Source organism: Jaculus jaculus, chromosome 13 (assembly GCF_020740685.1).
Source record: "Jaculus jaculus isolate mJacJac1 chromosome 13, mJacJac1.mat.Y.cur, whole genome shotgun sequence".
In the NCBI taxonomy this organism is placed as follows: Eukaryota; Metazoa; Chordata; class Mammalia; order Rodentia; family Dipodidae; genus Jaculus; species Jaculus jaculus.
The window spans coordinates 10,363,253-10,383,522 of record NC_059114.1 but is presented as its reverse complement, the minus strand read 5'-3'; the positions used below and the strand labels follow the sequence as shown (position 1 = coordinate 10,383,522).

Sequence of the window (20,270 nt, the reverse complement as noted above, 5' to 3'; positions counted from 1 at the left end):
CGCTTGGGGTTCTCGTCTGTGGTGGCGGGCGCGGCCGGGATGGCGAAGAGCAGCGGAGGAGAGGATGGGCCGCGCGCGCCTGCGGACGACGGGAGCCTGTCGGGGACCCGGGAGAATCTGGTCCAGGGCGCCGACGCCGTCACCACCGATGAACTCAGCTCTCTGGGCTCTGACTCCGAGGCCAACGGCTTTGCGGAGCGCCGCATAGACAAGTTCGGCTTCATCGTGGGCTCGCAAGGCGCCGAGGGCGCGTGAGTAGCGCCGGGGGGCGGGGAGGAGGAGGGGGGCGTCTACCTATAGGCCCTCCCCCCCGGGAGATCCGGGGATGGGGGGGGCGGAGGCGCGGGATCCGCGCAGGCGTGGGACCTGGGCGGACCTTGCCGCCCGCCGTCGTCGGTGGTGATGGTGGGGGTGGGACACACACACACACACACACACACACACACACACGCCACGACACTTCTCCTTCCCAACCAAGGGGACACGGGACCCCGGCTTTCCTCCGCTGTCCTGTCCCATCCCCACAGTCCCGCCCGAGGCTGCAGTTCTACTTCCGATCTAGGGCAGGCCAACCCCTCCTCCCTGCCCCCAAGCCCCTCCCTCCAGAGACACCGACCCGCCCCCCAAGCCCCCAAGGAAGGACAGGTCGTTGTCCTGCCCACTGCGAGACCACCATGGACACCAGCTCCAAACCCACCGCTGTCACCCAGGCCTTCTGAGCAGATCGACTTTACCCCCCCCCCCCCATGGGCTCACGCAGATGGTTTCCTCATCTCTCCCCACCCCCAGTAGACAGCTCTTGGCCATCCATCCACTCCCCAACCCTGGAAGCCCTAGGCAGACTTTAGAAGGACCTCCTTCTCTGCTGCCCGCCCCCAACCCCATTCCAGATCACACTAACTAACCCTCCCGCTCCTCGCCTGGGTTGAGACTAGCCAGCTTCCTCCCCGACCATAGTCCCATCTTGACATTGACCGGCTCTTTTCTCCTCATGGAAAGGGTCAGAGAATGTCACCCTCACACCTATTCCTCCACCAGCCAAAGGCAGTTTTCTCCCTTGTCGTAGGCAACAGGTGGGACCCTACTACTTCTTTACCTCAGCTTCACAGGCAGCATGCTGACTCCTGGGATGCTTGTGGGTGGGAGTAGTAAGAAAACCGCAGGGACCCCAACTTGCGTAGCACACCCAGGCACCCAGATGGCAGGCAGAGAAAGGTCAGGCAGTAATCAGCGCCTTCCCTGCAACATGGGCAGGCTGGGCCCCAGCTCTCTGCCACACACAACTCCCCCTGAGCTCAGTCCTCCCAGGTAAGTGCTCGCAGTCTGGTGGTCCCTTAGGAAAGGTGGCGTCTAGTTCCCATCCTGTCCTAGCTGTCTTGGCATACAAGGCTAGTGGCATGCACAGAATCATGAGGAGCTCCCAGTTAACATAGAGCCCCTCATAAGTCAACAAGGAGGCCCCACTCCAGTCATGACCCCCACTCTCTCCTCCTCTTTGATAGATTGTGACTGCCCAAGGTGCACCCACACACCTGTGGCTTATGGAAGTGCCTGGCTACCCCAAGACTCTACACCATAAAAGGTCACTTTCAGTCTCCAGACTCCACCCCCACACCCGCCCCAAAGCCTTCTAGTCACCAGACCTCCTTCTTAGGAGAAATATATAGAAAATTAGCTCTTCTTCTAGAGGGAGTCTCCTTCCAGTTAGTAGATCCAGCCCCTCCCCACTAAGAGCAGGCCAAGCCTACAGAAAGCATCCCTCATTCTTAGCCCTCACCCTGAACTTGTAAGGACATAGGGTGTGTTTGAATTGGGGCATAGTCTCCAGGGATCAGGGAGCCAGGGAGGGGTGGGGTCTTGAGAGGGTGGGAAGTTCTCAGTCTCATTTGTGGGGCCTTGGAAGTAGCAGTGCAAATTTGCTGGTTAATAATAATAATAGTTGTTATTATTATTAATTATTTTAGTATTTTGAGGTAAGGTCTCACTCTGACCAGGAATTCACTATGTAGTCTCAGGCTGGCCTCATACTGCGATCCACCTACCTCTGCCTCCCGAGTGCTGGGATTAAAGGTGAGCACCACTACGCTCAGCTTGCTGGTCAATTTTAAGCCATGGGAATTCCTCCTCCATGTTTATCAGGCATTTGACCAGATTTCAGAGTGAGGTTAGCATGATATAGTGAAGAGGGGCCAGACTTATTGATCACGCTTGTGACCATGGGCAGATCCTCTGAGTCTGTTTACTCACTCTGAAGGGCACCAGTAACACCTATATCTATCTAACATTACTGAGGGGAGTCAATGAGAATCCAGGTATATAAAAGCATCTAGTACTATGCCTGGCACAATTAGTAGCTAATAACATATTTTATTTTTTTCCTTCTAATGGTCTGAAAAGTGAGAAAATGAGGGTGTATCTCTGGTATTTGTGGGCAGAAAGAGGCCCCAGTGGGAGAGCCTCCCTTTGGCTGTGGTCTCCAACCAAGCCGCCAGACATCTGTCTTCCCCACCCCAGACCGCATATCCGATGTGGCTCTGCAACATGCCCACTGTATCTCTGGTGTCTATAAGGCCAAGGATGCAGTGAGATGCCAAGACCATTCCTCTCTCCCTGCCTCACTTTTTTGGTGATGGTTAGCAAAAGCTCTGATACTGGAAAACTTGGGTTTTCCTTGTTTAGTTTATATTGTGGTTCCCAGAAAGCCAAGAGTAAGTCCCAGCTCAAAGCCATAAGGGGGGAAGTTGTGGGAAGTTGCAGGGTGACCGCCCTGAACCTAGTCTCGTGGTTGAAGGCTAGGAGTCCATGTGCTGTCTCAGAGAAGTGAAACATTAGCACTGAAGGCTGCAGTGGAGATGGTGGGGACTCTGGCTCCAGATTAAAGGTCCATTTTAACCACTCTGGGCTAAAGGTTGTCTCAAAACAAGTCAGTTTTGGTAGTTGCCAGGGGCTGAGAGCATGAGAAAGAAAACAATCAGAGGCTACCTTAGGTGTCTGTTAGGTACCTGGCATGAATAGACAAGTATAACATAAAACCATAGATTGATTGAGCTGGAAGTGATTTTAAGAGATTGACTAGGGGCGGGGGGAGGGGGCGGAATTCAACGAGGCTAGCATTTACTTACTGTATAGAGAGGAAATGGAGAATAGAGAGATGAATAACTTACTAAAGATCACATAGCATATTTCTGGCAGAACCAGGACTTGGGCCCAGGGTTCCAGAATTCCAGGTCAGGACCAGCTGCATTGTCCATAATTGTGTCCTTTTGGCCCTAGCAAGAAATCAGGTGTCAGGCTGGAGAGATGGCTTAAGTGGTTAAGGCGCATACCTGCAAAGTCTAAGGACCCAGGTTCGATTGTGTAGGTCCCATATAAGCCAGGTAGATGCACATGGTGGCGTATGCCTCTGGAGTTTGTTTACAGCTCCCTCCCTCTCTCTATCTCTAAAAGGTAAATAAAAATAAATCTTAAAAAAAAATCAGGTGTCAAACAGACAAAACTAAAAACAAAACAAAAACCAAAAAACCCTATAGGAACCTCCAATGTCCTGGCTTAGCTCAGCGCTTTTCACTCCCTCAGCAGTGTCGGAGGCTAGTAGGTGGCTGTCATTATCCTGATCAGCTTATGGCTGCGACTATGCTTATTCTCACCTTTTCCTCCTCAGGCCTGCAGTGGAGTAAATGTTCAATATTTATTAACTGAATAAGTTAGACATTTCAAGTTGGAAAACTAAAAAGTGACCTTAGAGATGGCTGTTACCATTTGCAAAGTTATGACAGAAGTGATTAACTTTCCCTCTTCAGCCTATAAGGAGCAAAGCAGGATTCCCAGTTGTATGCTTTCACACTTCTTCACCTTCTCTCTGCTAGACTACTCTTCAGGGAACCTTTGGTAGGACCGAGATATTCCCTGTCTGCTCTTGAGCAATAGCCAGAAGCAAGAAAGCAGGTAGCCAGTGAATGACCCTGTGGGTGGTGTAGGTACAGATAAAGGACCTGGCAACATTCCTTCTAGCTTGGCCAGAAACCAACTTGGGCATTGTAGACCCAGGAAGACCAGGTGTTCTGAGCAGGGATAGGTAGGAGGAATGATGTTCCCCTTCCATAGCTCTTGGGGGTAGAAGGACCAAGCCTGAGCAAAACTCCTTCTGCAGCCTGGCAGGTCAGGAAGGGAAAGCAGATGTAAATTGAATACCAGATCTCCTTGCCTGAGGGAGATAACCTGAGAGATGAGTCTGGGACCTTTCTCTCCTTTTTTCCATGTGATATCAGGACTGGCCTGAGGCTAGAGCTTCCCACCCAGCCTCAGTCTACTCTACTCAGGCTGCAGGTCAGATGAGCTAGAGAGCTATGCTCCCTGGGATCCCGTGGGTGTTGACTTCCTGTTAAGGGATCTGAGTTGGGCTCTGGGAGAAACATCTGGAATAGCAAGCAGTGTTGCCTTCTTTAATTCCCTTGTTCCCTCTGCTTTCAACCAGTTAGGATATCCATAAAGTAAGAAATGGGAATCATAGAACTGGCTTAATTGGCATCCTTATATATGAATCTGTGCCAGTTTTGGTTGAGATGGGGCCAGGGCTCTCCTGGCAAGCCAGAGCCTGTTTCTTTGCCCACCTGCTACCACCACCTCTTGTTTGTAAGCTCAGAGCATCTACTTTTTTATTTTTTATGCAAGGGCAAGGAACTTTATTTCAGGCTTAAGCTTGGTCTCTTGACTTCACCAACGCAGTTTTTTTTTTTTGTTGTTGTTTTTGGACAGGTCTCGCTCTAGCCCAGGCTGACCTGGAATTCACTATGTAGTCTCAGGGTAGCCTCAAACTCATGGTGGTCCTCCTACCTCTGCCTGCATCTACATTTTTTTTTTTTTTTTTTTTTTGAGATCCCAGGAGAGCATGGGGCTGGCATTGAATGGTCCGTGGGAGGCCCATCTGGAAAAAGGCAGCTGCACATGTGGGCTTTGGTCTGTGACTGTGGACCATAGCCTCCCCCCCCCCCCCCCGTTTCTTTTCTCCTTCTTCCCTACTCTGAGCCTCAAAGGAAAATCTGGTTTGGTGGCCCTGTGGGTGTTCTAGGGCTTCTGACAAGACCTGACTTGGTAAAGAAGTGGGCAGCACCCCAGCTGCTGCCCTGGGAAGGTGCCTGTGTGTCCACCTGCTGGGAAACCCTAAGCTGTGGGAAAGAGATAAGGTGAAGGGGCCTGCTTGATGTTTGTCCTCCTAGCGTCTGTCTGAAACAGGACCTCCAGGGGGATGCCTGGCTCGGGTCTGGTCTCCCAGTCTGTTTACACAAGGGTGGGGGAGAGAAGGCAGCCATGGGCTTCTTCCTTAGGAGACCGTGGAGTCACCCTTGGACATGTGCCTCATTTCTGAGCATCAGTGTCTGTCTCACCTGTGAACTGGGTTAGCTAATGCTGACTTTACTTTGCACGGTTTAAATGAACTTAGGGTTGGCAAGATCCTGGAACAGAGTAGGTGTTCAGTGTCCTCATTATCTTAAATAAAAGCATTTATTTATTTATTTATTTATTTATTTATTTAGTTAGTTAGTTATTTGGGAGGGAGAGGGGGATATGAGTATGAATGGGTACACTAGGGCCTCTTTTTTTTCCGAGTCAGGGTCTCACTCCAGCTCAGGCTGACCTGGAATTCACTCACAGCAATCCTCCTACCTCTGCCTCCTGAATGCTAGGATTAAAGGCGTGAGCCACCGCGCCCGGCCACTAGGGCCTCTTGCACCACACTGTGTAACTGGCTTTCCCTGGGTGCTAGGGATTGGAATCTGGGCTGGCAGTCTCTGCAGCAAACACGTTTCACGGCTGAGCCATATTCCTAGCCCTGTCTTCATTTTCTACTTCCCCTCTCTGGCCATGATGATGAGTAGGCCCTTTTGGCAGGAGTGAATCCTAATCCAGTTGACCTCTCATTTCCTCTGAAAAGGGGTAATTATTCCCATTCTGTACATGAGCACTAAAGATCTAAGAAAAGAGTGCTGCAAATGTACCAGCTGATCAATGGCAGAGCTGGGACAAGAACATGTTTCTTGACATTGGCTCTAGTCACTAAGCCTTGCCTAGGTGGCAGCAGGCAGGGTGCTGGTTCTCCTTATCTCTGAGGACCCCCCAGCCAGGAGTTAGCAGGACCCTGGATGCCACCATGCCAGTGTGGAGGCCAGGGCATGCCTCAGTACAGTGAAAATCTGTGACTGTCCACGTGGGAGAAAAGCCTACAGAGGAAGATCCAAGATCCTTGGGCAGGCCCTGGAGGCATGGTCTAGTCCTTTGTAGGCTAGAGACAATACTGCATTGATGTTGACCTCCAATTGACCACATGGCTTTGATACCATTCTGTGCCTTTTTATTTTTTCCCCCAGTTTGTGCCTCTTTGGAAGATGTATTTGTAGTTTTTGTGGGCAAGGCAAGGATTTTGTTTCTTGTTCCAGCAAGGAGTCTGAAATGCAGACAAGTTGGGATTAGTTAAGAGTGGAGCTATGTGCCCTTGTCTACTCTCTTCGTCATTGTGGAGCCCATTGAGCCCCAGCCCAGGACCCATTGTCCCCTGAGTCTGGGCCCTCTCCTTCACTGGTGTCAGCGTATTAACTCATTACTTCCTTGGTCCTGCAGGAAGCACATTTGAGAGGGAGGCCTCCTTTAGCCACTTAGTTTACCCCTGGCATACGTGCTATTCTAAACCCTCTTAGAAGGGAGAAACTAGCCTGACTGCTTCACTAGAAAAATCCTGACACTTCACCTGCTTAGAAGCCTCTTGCCCAGGATTTTAGGGCTACTACTAACTTGGCTTTATTTATTTATTTATTTTGTTTTTTTCAAGGTAGGGTCTCACTCTAGCTCAGGCTGACCTGGAATTCACTGTGTAGTCTCAGGGTGGCCTCGAACTCATGATAATCCTCCTACCTCTGCCTCTCGAGTGCTGGGATTAAAGGCGTGCATCACCATGTCCAGCTTTTCCAACTTGGCTTTCTGTTTCATCTTCCCTTTGTCTAGTTCTCTCCTAACCTCACCCTCTATTCGGTTCCCTGTCCAGCTTCTCAGAGATTGTCAGAGCTTAGCTCTTTACTTTTGCTCAGGTAGGAAGGTAGGCAAGCCTCTGGGGACAGCCATTGAGGGTATTTTTTGCTAACTTTGACACTTTAGCAGTGAGCTTTTTTCCCCATATTCCTCTTTAGGTGCTGACTCCACTGGGTGCTGTGATTGGAATAAGAACTGAACTGTCTTGCTGCCCTCAAGGGCTTCAAAGAGTAGTTGGAAAACAACCACAAACAAGTCTTTACAGTGTTGAGAGACAAAAGCTGTAATTGGGCATGCAGCTACTTGGAGAGGCAATAGGAGGAAGCAGCAGCAAGAACTAGTATTTGATCCCAGAAAGTCATTCCACTGGAAGGGAAGGCTCCTATGTCCAGTGTTCCACCCCCAGACCCGCTGTTTGAAAGTATAGTGTGCCAAGAGCAGAGGTGGTCAGGAGAGTGGCAGGTAAGAGGAAAGAAGCTGGATAGGTTGGGGAAAGAGGTTAGGCCAGAGAGTTAGCTTTGAATGCCAGGCTGAGTCCTGGGTTTCATTCAGCAGGTTAGTTGTGGAAGATAGCGGAAAGAGGAGTTGGATCACAAGTGGTGAGATTGTTGGGAGAATCCAGGGTAGGCCAAAAGAACTGTGATGAGACCTGGAAAAGTTCTAGAGCTAGGAGGAGGACCAGACTGGTGAATCATTAGGCCTTGGACTATGACAGGCCCTCGTGAGCTATAAGGGAAGTGGGAACACATCACAGAGTCAGTCCATCCTGTAGCCTGGCTACATGAAGGCAGAGCTAGCTGCTCTTTCCTCTGTAGTGAGTGAGCAGTGAGCTGCTGCTGATTAAGGTCTGTCATAGCACTGGGCTTCCCAAGGTGCCTGGCTTGGCTGGTTGGCATGTGCAGGGCATATCAAGGGGCTCTTTGTCTCCAGCAGGAGAGTGGGTTGGCTGACCTGGTTGGGAGGGAGTGGGGCGAGGAGTACCAAGCTTTGTGGTCTGTGCCTGGTAAACATATTGAATGGCAAGAAGGCTGCAAGGAGAGCCAGATTCCTCTCCAGGGAGTGAGGCCGAGGACAGGAAAATGCTGCTTTAGGGTAGTGTGGCGGCTGGGAGGGTGGATCTGGGCTTTGGGGCACAGCATAGACTGGACAAGGGGAAACACATGACAACTGAGAACTAGCTTCACTTCAGCCAGGTAATTTTCTCTGGTCTCAGTGCTTCGTGCCGTGGCTGGGGCAGGTGGAAGCAAGCTCTGTACCTATGAGAGGCAGACCCTAGGGGCTCTACCAGTGGCTCTTAGAGATCAGAGATTTTGGCTAGAAATGTAGTGTTAGACTAATGTCAGAGGAAAGTGCTCTGATATAAGCACAGTATTAGCTGTATCAACTTCTCAAGTAACTCTTAGGGTTCATAGCTTAGGCATGTTTCCCATCCAACTGCAGGGTTAATGCCCCTGCTCTTCATCCAGCACTTACTGTGTGTGCAGCCTTGTGCCAGCCTCAGGGTAGACTGGTCTTGCGCTCATAGGACCTACAGCCTAGCAGGGAAGTCATACATTAGAAAGTAGTTATGGGTGTGGCTATGTATAAAGATTGTGAGGCTCAAACAAGGTGACTGGATTAGGAACATTGCAAACAAAGATTACTGAGCAAGGATCTGAAGATCCAGTCCTGGGCTTCCCTGAGCCATTCACTGGCTGTGTGACCTTGAGAAGGTTGCTTAATCTTTCTGAACCTCAGTTTCCCCACACCTATCTCTAACATTCTGAGACTGACCTTGGAACAATGCTTTGAGAAATTTTTTACATGGTAGGTGTCCCAACACAAGGGGTCATCGTGGCACATCCCGCAGGAACCAGTGCTTCCTGCAGTGCTCTGTTCCTCTCATATTCCTCTTTGTGCGCCAAGCCAGGGGCCCTTGTATCTGTGGAGGGGCGATCAGAGTGAAGGGTGCTGTGACATACCTAGCTCTTCCGTCTCCAGTATCCCTTACAAGAACAGTGGGAATTTGGTAAAGGGCAAAGATTATTTAGCCATGTTCACAGATAGGGAAGCTGAGGCTGAGGAGATGATGGAGCTGGCCCTGGAATCTGAGGATCCTCTTTCCCAATTTTCCTTCTCACCGAAGCTGGTGTCTACCTTGTGACCCCTCCTCCCATTTCCCGCCCCAGTCTTAGAAATTAGGCCCAGTCCCAAGTGTCTGTACTTTGCCTAATCGGTCTCTTGGTTTTTTTTTGGGGGGGTGGGGGGGTTTGAGGTAGGGTCTCTCTGTAGCTCAGGCCGATCTGGAATTCACTGTGTAGTCTCAGGATGCACTCAAACTCACAGCGATCCTCCTACCTCTGCCTCCCGAGTGCTGGGATTAAAGGCATGCACCACCACGCCCTGCTTCTTGGGTTGTTTTGGTGGTTGAATGTTACACAGAATAGAACTCCTCTCCCATGTCTGCACATACTCCTCCCTTCATATGTACCCCAAGATGAGGCAGGAGCAGGTTGTAAAGGGCCCAGGGAGGGAAGTGTGTGAGAAACTCTTTTATTGTGTCTGGGTCCTGGACACCATGGGTTTAGAATAATCTTTCTTGGCCTGTCTTTTTTGGAAGATGCTACTCCTATCCCCCTCCCCCATGTAAAATAAATAGGGCTGGAGAGATGGCTTAGTGGTTAAAGTGCTTGCTGCCAAAACCAAAATGACCCAGGTTCAATTCCCCAGTACCCATGTAAAGCCAGATGCATAAGGTGGCACATGTGTCTGGAGTCCCCTTGCAGTAGCTAGAGACCCTGGCATACTCTTTCTCTCTATCTGCCTCTTTCTCTTTCTCTCTCCCTTCCTCCCCCCACCTCAATAAATAAATAAAATATTTAAGCCAGGTGTGGTGGTGCACACCTTTAATACCAGCATTTGGGAGTTGGAGGTAGGAGGATTACCATGAGTTCAAGGCCATCCTGAGACTAATTCCAAGTCAGCCTGGGCTAGAGCAAAACCCTACCTCAAGGGCTGGAGAGATGGCTTAGCAGTTAAGCACTTGCCTGTGAAGCCTAAGGACCCCGGTTCGAGGCTCAACTCCCCAGGACCCACGTTAGCCAGATGCACAAGGGGGTGCACATGTCTGGAGTTCGTTTGCAGTGGCTGGAGGCCCTGGCGCACCCATTCTCTCTCCTTATCTCTGTCTGCCTCTTTCTCTGTCTGTCACTCTCAAATAAATAAATAAAAATATTAAAAAAAAACCTACCTCGAAAAAATATATATGTATGTGTGTGTATTTACATATGTGTGTGTGTATGTGTGTATATATATATATGTACATATATATATGTACGTATGTGTATATATAAATTATTTGGTTCATGAGGAAGCAAGGCAGCATGAGTATAAAAATCCAGCCTCCCTGATATGCTTTCTCCACAGATCCCCCCCCCCCCCACGGTACTGGGACAGACAGGAGCCAGTGCCAATCAGCTTATGGTCAGGAATTTTCTGGTCTACTAGGTCAGGTGGGAATCCTCCCCTTCCAATTCCTCACTGAGTCATTTGTAGTAGAACCCTTAGGCAGCCCTCACTCTGGGCCTATTCTTTCTTCTCCTCTACTCATGAATAGAAAGCAAAAGTGAGAGCAAAGATGGGTCTCCTGAGACCAATGTGTGACCAGAGGGCCACGTGGGGCCTCTGCTCTCCTAAGTAGTGGCAGTCACCATCTTCCTTCTGAGTGCCTTGTAGGCTTTTATCCTGGGCTTCTTGGCCTGCCGTAAGGTGACCTTCTCCATTCTCTCAGAATTGTCATCATAATGCCATTTCACAGAGAAATCTGTATACTGGACCAGGGTGTCACATACCGCACCTCATCTAATTCTATGAGATGTAGTTATCGTTATAATCCCCATTTTCCATAGAGGTAAATTGACTTGCCAAGTGCCACACAGCTGGCGGCTTGTGGTCCACTGAGCTCCAGGCTTCTGGAAGCTGAGCAGACAGCATCAAGGATGAAGTGGGTAAGAGCCAGAGAGGAGGAAAGGGCCTACATTCACCTGCCAGGGCCAGTGCCATGCCTGCTTGCTGTGGACTTGGATGGTGACTAGCATGCTGAGAAATCTGCCAAACGGGGTTGATAATTGGAGGATATATTTCTTGGGCTTGTTTCCAGGATTAAATGAAATGCTGTCAGTTAAGTGTTGAGCAGTATCTGGTGCAGAGCAAGTGCCTAGTAAGTGGTATAACAGACATTCAGTTACATTAATTGAATAGAACTGTAATGCTGTAAAAGACCATTGTGAAGCAGATCTGGCCTTAGCTGTGTGCTGGCCTTTAGCAAGATCTGGCGCTGGTGTTGGTCTGGAGAGGAGGTGCCCTTTACCACACTGTGACTGTGCTTGACCGACTACTCTCAAGGCAATCGGTATTCCCAGCACACTCCTGAGAACACTAAGACTTAAGACATCTGAGAGCACAGAACACATGAATTACTGGGTGCTGCTAGGTACCTGGGACACGCTGCAGAGAATGGGCCTGACTGAGCCCTCCAGGAGCATACCCCCTGAGCCAAGCTGCCTGGGCAGAGCAGGGCTTGGGTGAGGAAGCCAGACTCGCTCTGCTGGACTGCTCACGTTCCCTTACAAGCACGCCTTTCCTATTAGCTTGCACTTGCACATACTGGGCCTTCTGCCTGGTGTGTCCTTTTCCCTTTTTCAGCACGGCTACTTCCTGTCACCGTTCAAACCCCAATTTAAGTCAGGCTCCTCTTTGAAGTAGACACCCTCCGCCCTCACCCTGGGGATTTCTTGCAGGTGGCCAGCACTCATCCGCATGCTCTGTGCTGTCACTTCTGTGTCCTCAAGGGCAGGATCTGCATTTTATCCATCTTTGTAGCAGTCTGCAGAGAGGTGTATGGAATGTAATGAAGTGCTAATTGTGCTCTCCTGGATCAGGTAGGAGAGGCATTATAGAGGTGCAGGTAGCTCTAACCAGGCCTACAATGAATGGTGAGTAAGAACCAGTTAGTGGGGAGGCCAAAGGAAGTGGCTCATGGGGTGGGGCGCCTAGAGATAAGCCCAGGGGTGAAAGGAGTAATGGACAGGGAACAGGAGGGGGGAGAGTAGGGCCTACAGTTTCTACTGGAGAAGGAGGACGACAAGGAGCCATGAAGGAGTAGGAAGAGGGCCCTTGTGTAATCAGTCAAGGCAGTTAGGTGAGATCTATCAGTAAGACCTAGCAGTTTGGAAGAATAGTGAGGGGTCCATACATGAGTCCTGGGCGCCCATAGGGAGACTGTGACCTGAGAACCAGTTCCTGGCCAGAAGTTTCAAGCATTATTCTACCTTGTTGGGGTTGGGATTTGGGGGAGGACTATCTCCTGTTGAGAAAAGGCTCCACAGTTTGCTGTAGTTATTAGGCAAGGCTGCCCTGTAGGATTGTGCTGTCTGTGTCCTCCCCCAGTTGATTGGGCCAGATGAAAGGAGGAGAGCCCTTGGTTTTCTGGAGTCAGCAAGACTGGTGCCTAAAGGAGCCATTTCTTCTGCCTCACATAGAACAGGGTGGAGCTGAACGGAGTGGAGAACTGGACAGAGGCCCAGGGTGCCGAGGCCAGTGAAGGGTGGAGAGAACCTGTTTACCATTGTGCACTGACCCAGAGCCGGAAGGAGCAGAGCCAGGGAATGCCTCATGGGAAAGAGAGGCAGGCCCAGCACTTGCCTGCACTGGGAACCAGGGAAAAGTTAAGCAAGCCAGATTTTCTCATTCGACAGGGGCCTGACCACTGCCAGCTAGCTCCAAGGCAGGGTGGTCAGGCCATAGGAGGCAGTACCAGACTGCTCTAGACCATTACCTGTTCATACTACTCATGGCGTGGCCCTCAGACAGGCCGCTTCCCCCTGAGCTCCTGCCACCTCAGCTCTCTGGGAAGTGTGTTCTCTCAGCGTGATCTCACAGGCCTATTAGCCCATCACCAGCCTACCTTCTCCCACACTAGTTTCTCATCGTTCTTTCTATAGGGCTGGTTTACAAGTCAGTCATACTTTTAGTCATTACTCGCCTCCTAGGGTAATGAGCTCCAGAGGTTGTCACCCAGTGTGCAAAGTAGGTCAGTCTCTGTTGGTCCTCACTTTTCTTCCTGGATCCCCTGCCCTTACTGCCTTTCCATTCATGATTAATCATATTTTCTCTGTAAATCCCTGATTTTCCACACTTTGATGGATTTTCTCAGGGAACCTCTTTTCCACCCTAGAGACCCAGTTGTGCAATTGTGAAAGACCGCCGTCATGGTTTTCTTTTGAGGCAGGGTCTTGCTTTAGCCCAGGTTGGCTACATGAACTCACGAAGCTCCTTCTACCTCAGCCTCCCAAGCGCTGGGATTGTAGGTGTGAGCCACTGGATCTGGCTTGTCATGTTCTTTATTCCTGCCCTTCTCAGCTCAGAGGGTTGTAAAGAGTAGGAAAGAGAATGTGACAAAGACTGAGGCTGTGTTGTGTGCAGCGCACTTTATATCTGTTGCATGGTTTAGCACCTGAGTATTAGCAACCACTTCCAGGATGTGCAGTGTGGGCAGATTACTGAGCTGTGCTGCATGTTAGAGTTCTTGCTGTAGAATGCAGGTAATAAAAGCCACTTCCTTGGTGACATTGTGTGCCTTGTAGTGCTTGGTAGTTAGCACATGGCCAGTGCTTGAAATGTGTCAGCTTTTGGCTCAGCAGATGAAGGTGCTTGCTTGAAATGCGTTGGCTTTTATTGCCTCCTGTCATCTTTACAGCTACATGCCACACATTAGTGACAAGGAACCGGAAGCTCAGAGAGTAGAGAAGCCCTTCCTTGTTTCATACAGCCATAAAATGGTAGGGCTAGAAGCTGCATGTGGTGGCGCACACCTTTAATCTCAGTGCTTGGGAGGCAGAGGCAGGAGGATCACTGTGAGTTCCAGGCCAGTCTGAGTCTACTTAGTGACTTCCAGGTCCAGCCTTGGCTAGAGCAAGACCCTACCTCAAACAAACAAAAAGTGATAGGGCTGGGAGAATGGTGGAAACCATGAATTATAGTTCATGTGTCACTGAGTAAGTTATATAATCTCTTGTGCCCCCATGACCTTGTAGCTCAAGTGGAGATAATTCTGCCCTGCCTCCCAGTCAGATGAGAAAGAGGATGTGAAAGTTCTAGCTGCAAAGATAAGTTGCCATCTAAGTGTCATTTTCTGGTGACCTACTAATATCTATTCGTCATTGCAGTCCTCTGTAACATGAAGTTTGCATTGTTTTAGAAAATGATTTTATCTAGTAGATGAAGGAACTTGAATAGATTACGAGGTCTGTCTTCAGGGACCCATTCCTTTTTTATCTTTTTTTTTGAGGTAGGGTCTCACTCTAGTCCTGCTGACCTGAAATTTACTATGTAGTCTCAGTGTGGCCTCAAATTCATGGTAATCCTCCTACCTCTGCCTCCTGAGTGCTGGGATTAAAGGCACATACCACCATGCCAGGTTTTTTTTTTTTTCTTTAGGTTTTTTAAAGGTAGAGTCTCTTTCTAGCCCAAGCTGACCTGAAATTCAGGTAGTAGTCTCAGGGTGGCCTTGAACTCACAGTGATCCTTCTACCTCAGCCTTGCAGGTGCTGGGATTAAAGGTGTGAGCCACCACACCCGGCTTTTTTTTCCCCCCTCATTATTTTGAAGCAGGATCTCACTCTTGCCCAAATTGACCTGGAACTCACTCTGTAGCCCAGGCTGGTCTTGAACTCATGGTGATCTTCCTACCTCCCTACTTCAGCTGAGATTTTGGGTATGAGCCACCACACCTGGCACATAAAAATAAAAGTCAGAAGGGCAGGGCTAGAGATATGGCTTAGCAGTTAAGGCATGTGCCTACGACAACACAAGTCAGATGCACAAGGTAGTATATGCATCTGAAGTTCATTAGCCATGGCTAGAAACCCTCCATGCCCATTCCCATCTCTTAAATAAATAAGTAAATAAATAAACGCCAGAAGGTTAAATCCCAGCATTTGGGAAGCAGAGGTAGGAGGATTGTGGTGAGTTCAGAGCCAGCTTGAGACTACATAGTGAATTCCAGGTCAGCCTAGGCTAGATCAAGATCCTACCTCAAAAAAAAAAAAGTTAAAGAATCTTTTGGGGCTGGGGAGATGCTTAATGATTAAAGGCACTTGCTTGCAAAGCCTGTGGTCCCAGGATTCAGTTCCCCAATACCCATGAAAAGCCAGATGCACAAAGTGGTAAATGCATCTGGAGTTTGTTTGCAGTAGCAAGAGGCTCTGGTGTGCCCACCACTCTCTGGTTTTATTTGTTTGTTTGTTTTTGTTTTTCAAGGTAGGGTTTCACTCCAGCCTAGGCTGACCTGGAATTCATTATGTAGTCACAGGGTGGCTTCGAACTCACAGTGATCCTCCTACCTCTGCCTCCTGAGTGCTGGGATTAAAGGCATGTACCACCGTGCCCAGCCCATCTCTCTTTCTTAAATAAATAATTGAGTTTTTTGGTTTTTCTTTTTTTTAAAAATTTTTTATTTATTTATTTGAGAGCGACAGACACAGAGAGAAAGACAGATAGAGGGAGAGAGAGAGAATGGGCGCGCCAGGGCTTCCAGCCTCTGCAAACGAACTCCAGACGCGTGCGCCCCCTTGTGCATCTGGCTAACGTGGGACCTGGGGAACCGAGCCTCGAACTGGGGTCCTTAGGCTTCACAGGCAAGCGCTTAACCGCTAAGCCATCTCTCCAGCCCAGTTTTTTGGTTTTTCAAGGTTGGGTTTCACTCTAGCTCAGGCTGACCTGGAATTCACTATGTAGTCTCAGGGTGGCCTCATACTCACAGCGATCCTCCTTCCTCTGCCTCCTGAGTGCTAGGATTAAAGATGTGCACTACTACGTCCAGCAGAGATTTCTATTTTATTGTATTGTATTTTTAATTTTTTTGGTTTTGTTCGAGGTAGGGTCTCACTCTATTCCAGGCTAACCTGGAATTTACTATGTAGTCTCAGGGTGGCCTTGAACTCACAGTGATCCTCCTACTCTGCCTCTTGAATGCTGGGATTAAAGACTTGTGCAGACATGCCTGGAAAAATTTAAAATATATATATTTATTTATTTGAGAGAGAAATAGGCAGGGAGAGAGAGAGAGAGAGAGAAAAAGAATAGGCATGCCAGGACCTCTAGCCACTGCAAACAAACTCCAGATGTGTGCACTTCCTTACGCATCTGGCTTTTATGGGTCCTGGGGAACTGAACCTGGGTCCTTTGGCTTTGCAGGCAAGTGCCTGAACCTCTAAGCCATCTCTCCAGCCTAGGATTTTTTTTTTTAAGGATATTTCGAGCTGGGCGTGGTAGCACATGTCTTTAATCCCAGCACTCGGGAGGTAGAGGTAGGAGGATCCTTATGAGTTCCAGGCTACCCTGAGACTAACGTCGTGAATTCCAGTTCAGCCTGAGCTAGAGTGAGACCCTACCTCGAAAACAGCAACAGCAACAACAAAAACCCAAAAAAGGATATTTCAATTTGATCAGTCAGGATTTCAGATAGTGCCTGCTCTGGCTATTAGGAATCCCTTTTACAATGAGCAAATCCTCTTCCTTCTCTGAGTCTCAGTTTCCCTATGTGCTTGGATAGCTGCATTGTGACTTGACCTCGAAAGGATGCCCAGAAAGGCTAAGGGCTGAAACTGGAATGAACTCACGCCTGCACATTGCATGGTGGTATGAAGGTCCTGACATAGAGTGTGAGCCAAGAGCTAATGAGAGAGAAGCTGACCCAACTGATCCATGGCGATGCCTCAGGTCAGGAACTCATTCACTTTTCCAAAAAGACCTCTTTCCTAAAGGAGGCCTAAGGATCAAAGAATCTATTCAAGCAAAGAATCTATTCAGAAGAGTTTTGGGATCCAGCTTCTATTGGAACTCCACCAGGGCTGGGGCTTTAATTACCTCCAGGGAAAGCCACCCAGCTAAGCAATTTTCTACCGCTAAAACTCTCTTTTATGTTATGCTGAAAATGTCCTGGTATTGAGCTGGGAGTGGTGGCTCATGCCTTTAATCCTAGGAGGCCGAGGTAGGAGTAGGAGGATCACTGTGAATTCAAGCCTGGGTACAGATGGGGACCGAACTCCAGTAAGTGGTTCTCTGGTCTTCACCCTCCTTGCCCTCCCCATGGAGTCGGGTTACACATGTGCATGACCCGCTCAGCTTCTTAGGTGGGTTCTGTAGAGTCCGTCTCGGGCCCTCATGCTTCAGTGACAGTCATTCTTAACCACTAAGCCAATGTCCCAGACTATTTCTGTTTCTTTTCTTTTCTTTAACAAGCCATCTGTCTACCCTAACCTTCTGAGTTTAATTTTAAAAATATTTTAATTTCATTTATTTATTTGAGAGAGAGAATGGGTATGCCAGAGCCTCCAGCCACTGTAAACAAACTCCAGATGCATGTACCACCTTGTGCATCTGGCTTATGTGGGTCCTGGGGAATCAAACCTGGGGTCCTTCAGCTTTGCAGACAAGTGTCTTCACTGCTGAGCCATCTCTCCAGTCCTAGTTTTTATTATTTATTTTTGGATTTTCAAGGTAGAGATTTGCTGTAGCCCAGGCTGACCTAGAATTTACTATGTAGTCTCAGGCTGGCCTTGCAGCGATCCTCCTACCTCTACCTGCTGAGTGCTGGGCATGTACCACTGCATCTGACTCAAAACATCTTTTGATTGACATATATATTAAAGCAATGGCAGTTTTTGTTTTATTTTTGTCTTTGTGAAAGTATCTTCCCAAATAAATGGTATAGCTTAAAATCAGTAGTGTCTTAGAATTCAGGAAATTTGGTCGTTTGTTTTGTACTCTATTGAAATTCTGGTTTGAGGTTTAACATTGGGGCCTTGAAACTGCTGAAGCTGTTATCTGGCATCAGTTAAAAGAACTCTCAACATGTTCCTCTGTGCCTTTGCAGTTGGGAAAGTAAGCTCTGAGTCTCTTGCAGTCCAGTTTTACCAGCAAACCCTAGGGCTGAGGTATCAAGTAAACTTAGATTTAATCACATCAGCATTATTGGGAAATGGGCAATTTCAAATGAAAGTTCTATAAGCCTCAGTTTCTTTTTCTGCACACTGTATGTGTGTGTGGGTGGGGGGGATGAGGGATGTTGGATCAGATGTTATCGCATCCATAAGTACCAGAACTTCCTGTTAACTCATGTGGATACCCGTCCCTTTAGTTACCTGGAAGGCTCATCCTTGACTTGTTGCATAAGTGAGTAGCTTGTGGGTATAACATCACCACAGCTAGTGATGTGGGGGCCTTTAGTTTCTGCTTCTCGTTTGTTTGGGGTTGCCTGAGTATGCATATCCTTTTGTAATTTTCTTGACCTTTTAAAGCCTAGGGCCCTCCTGTTTACTTTTTTTTTTTTTGTTTTTTTCTTATCAAAGAGAGAAAGGAAGAAAGTTATCCTTGTGCTTTAGTTCTGCATCTAGGGGATGAGAGACAGCAGTTTGAGGGAAGGTGACTTTTGTCAGTATATTAAAATCCCCAGTTTGTAGTCCCTCCTCAGCCAGAGGTCTGCTCCCCAGCTGCTGTCCGGCCTGGGCAGCTCCCCTGTGAACTGGAGCGCACTAAGAAGAGGGCTTGCCCTTTTGTGTCTTGGCTCTGCCAGGTCCCCTCCCTGTGCTCTCCCAACCAGTAAAAGTCATAGCAACATATTTCCTTCCGGCAAAGAGAGTCAGAAACTCCAGGCCTGGCCCAGGCCCCAGTTCCACCATGCCCTGTTCCTGAGAGCTTCTCAGAGCTGCCTTGAGCACCTCCCACCCTGTGCCCCTTTCTGAAAGTCAGGTAGGACTGAGTGCCAGCTCTAGGCTAGGACCTGGCTTGGTATTGAATCATTCCAGCTTTCTCACTCCTTGGAGACTTTGTGAACTCACTCCCTAAAGAAAGCCCACTCAGTGGATTTGCCTTCTGGCTAAGCCAAGGATTCCCGCTGCCTGCTTTGGTGCTGGTCTGTCTGCCTGGGCTGTCTTAGTGTCCACTAAATGTCAGTTCCACAAGGTCATGGGAATACATCCCTGTAGCCTGCTCTGGCCCAACATAGCTTTCAGACAACAGGTGTCATACAAATGTAAGCAGTGGCATTTAAATGGGCTTTGAAGTGTCTTATGATTTTATTTTTTTAATGTTTTAAATATATATTTTATTTATTTGAGAGAGAGGGAGAAAGAGAGAGAATGGGTGCTCCAGGGCCTCCAGCCACTGCAAACCAATTCCAGATGCATGTGTCCCCTTGTGCTTCTGGCTTACATGGGTCCTGGAGAGTCAAACTGGGATCCTTTGGCTTTGCAGGCAAATGCCTTAGCAGCTAAGCCATCTCACCAGCCCCCAGTGTCTTGTGATTTTAATAGATGGAGACAACTTGTGGAGCATTCTGGCCAAGGGACTGACATAAGTAGAGGTTGAGAGGTGGGGAAGAATCTGGGCGTAATTGGGGAAAGTCTGAGTAATTAGTTTGGCTTAGGTGAAGAGGTGAGCATGTTATTTCTGTACTTGTTTGACTGGTTTTTGCATCTAACTCTGCTTCTAGTACCCAGGTCCTCTGAAGAGGCTTATTTATGGAGGCAGGCCCAAGACAGGAATGTTTAGTTCCAGTGCACAGATGCACAGATTCAGCCTTTGCCCCTGAGAAGCAGGGTGTCCCTGGCCTCTCGACACACTGGGGAATAGGCACTTAAACCTGGTATTCTGATCATCTGCAAAGGGGCAGTATGAGTTTGCAGCCCTGAAGGGAGGTGCAGGGATGGAGAACAGCGGCCAACCAGGTTGGTTGCTGGGTCAAAGTCAAGGCCTTTGCTTCTCTTGCTATGTCTGATGGGCCTTGCTCTCTGCTCCACAGGCTGGAGGAGGTCCCTCTGGAAGTGCTGAGGCAGAGAGAGTCTAAGTGGCTGGACATGCTCAACAACTGGGACAAGTGGATGGCCAAGAAGCACAAAAAGGTGAGGGGTCGGCCTTGGACCTTGGGCTTGGAGTTGGCAGCCTGGGGAGGAAGAGGAGGAAGAGGGAAAAACTTTATCAGCTTAATAAACAGGGGCTTCTCCAACTGCCAGGCTGCCTTCGATGTCCTCTGTTAGCCAAATAGGGAATGTAAGCTGGCTGCTTGACAGGGGAAGATTGGGTCCTTTTACACAACTTCAGAGTTGCACAGAACTTTGTCCTGGAGGTAAACTTCAAAACCACTTGTAGCTGGTTGCCCCTCTAGGTAGCTTTGCTCCAGCCCTGTTGAGAGAAGGGCTGAAGAACTTCCC

General features: G+C 48.9%; 1 protein-coding gene across 1 annotated transcript in view; it reads left to right on the top strand.

Moving 5' to 3' along the window:
• Tbc1d10a (TBC1 domain family member 10A) overlaps nt 1-20,270 on the top strand; it is a 35,863-nt gene continuing 15,593 nt past the window's right edge. Inside the window, exons 1-2 of the mRNA XM_004664061.2 lie at nt 1-251; nt 19,862-19,961. Of these exons, the coding sequence (XP_004664118.1) occupies nt 40-251; nt 19,862-19,961 (312 nt within the window). The 5' untranslated portion in view covers nt 1-39. The remainder of the gene's footprint in view (nt 252-19,861; nt 19,962-20,270) is intronic.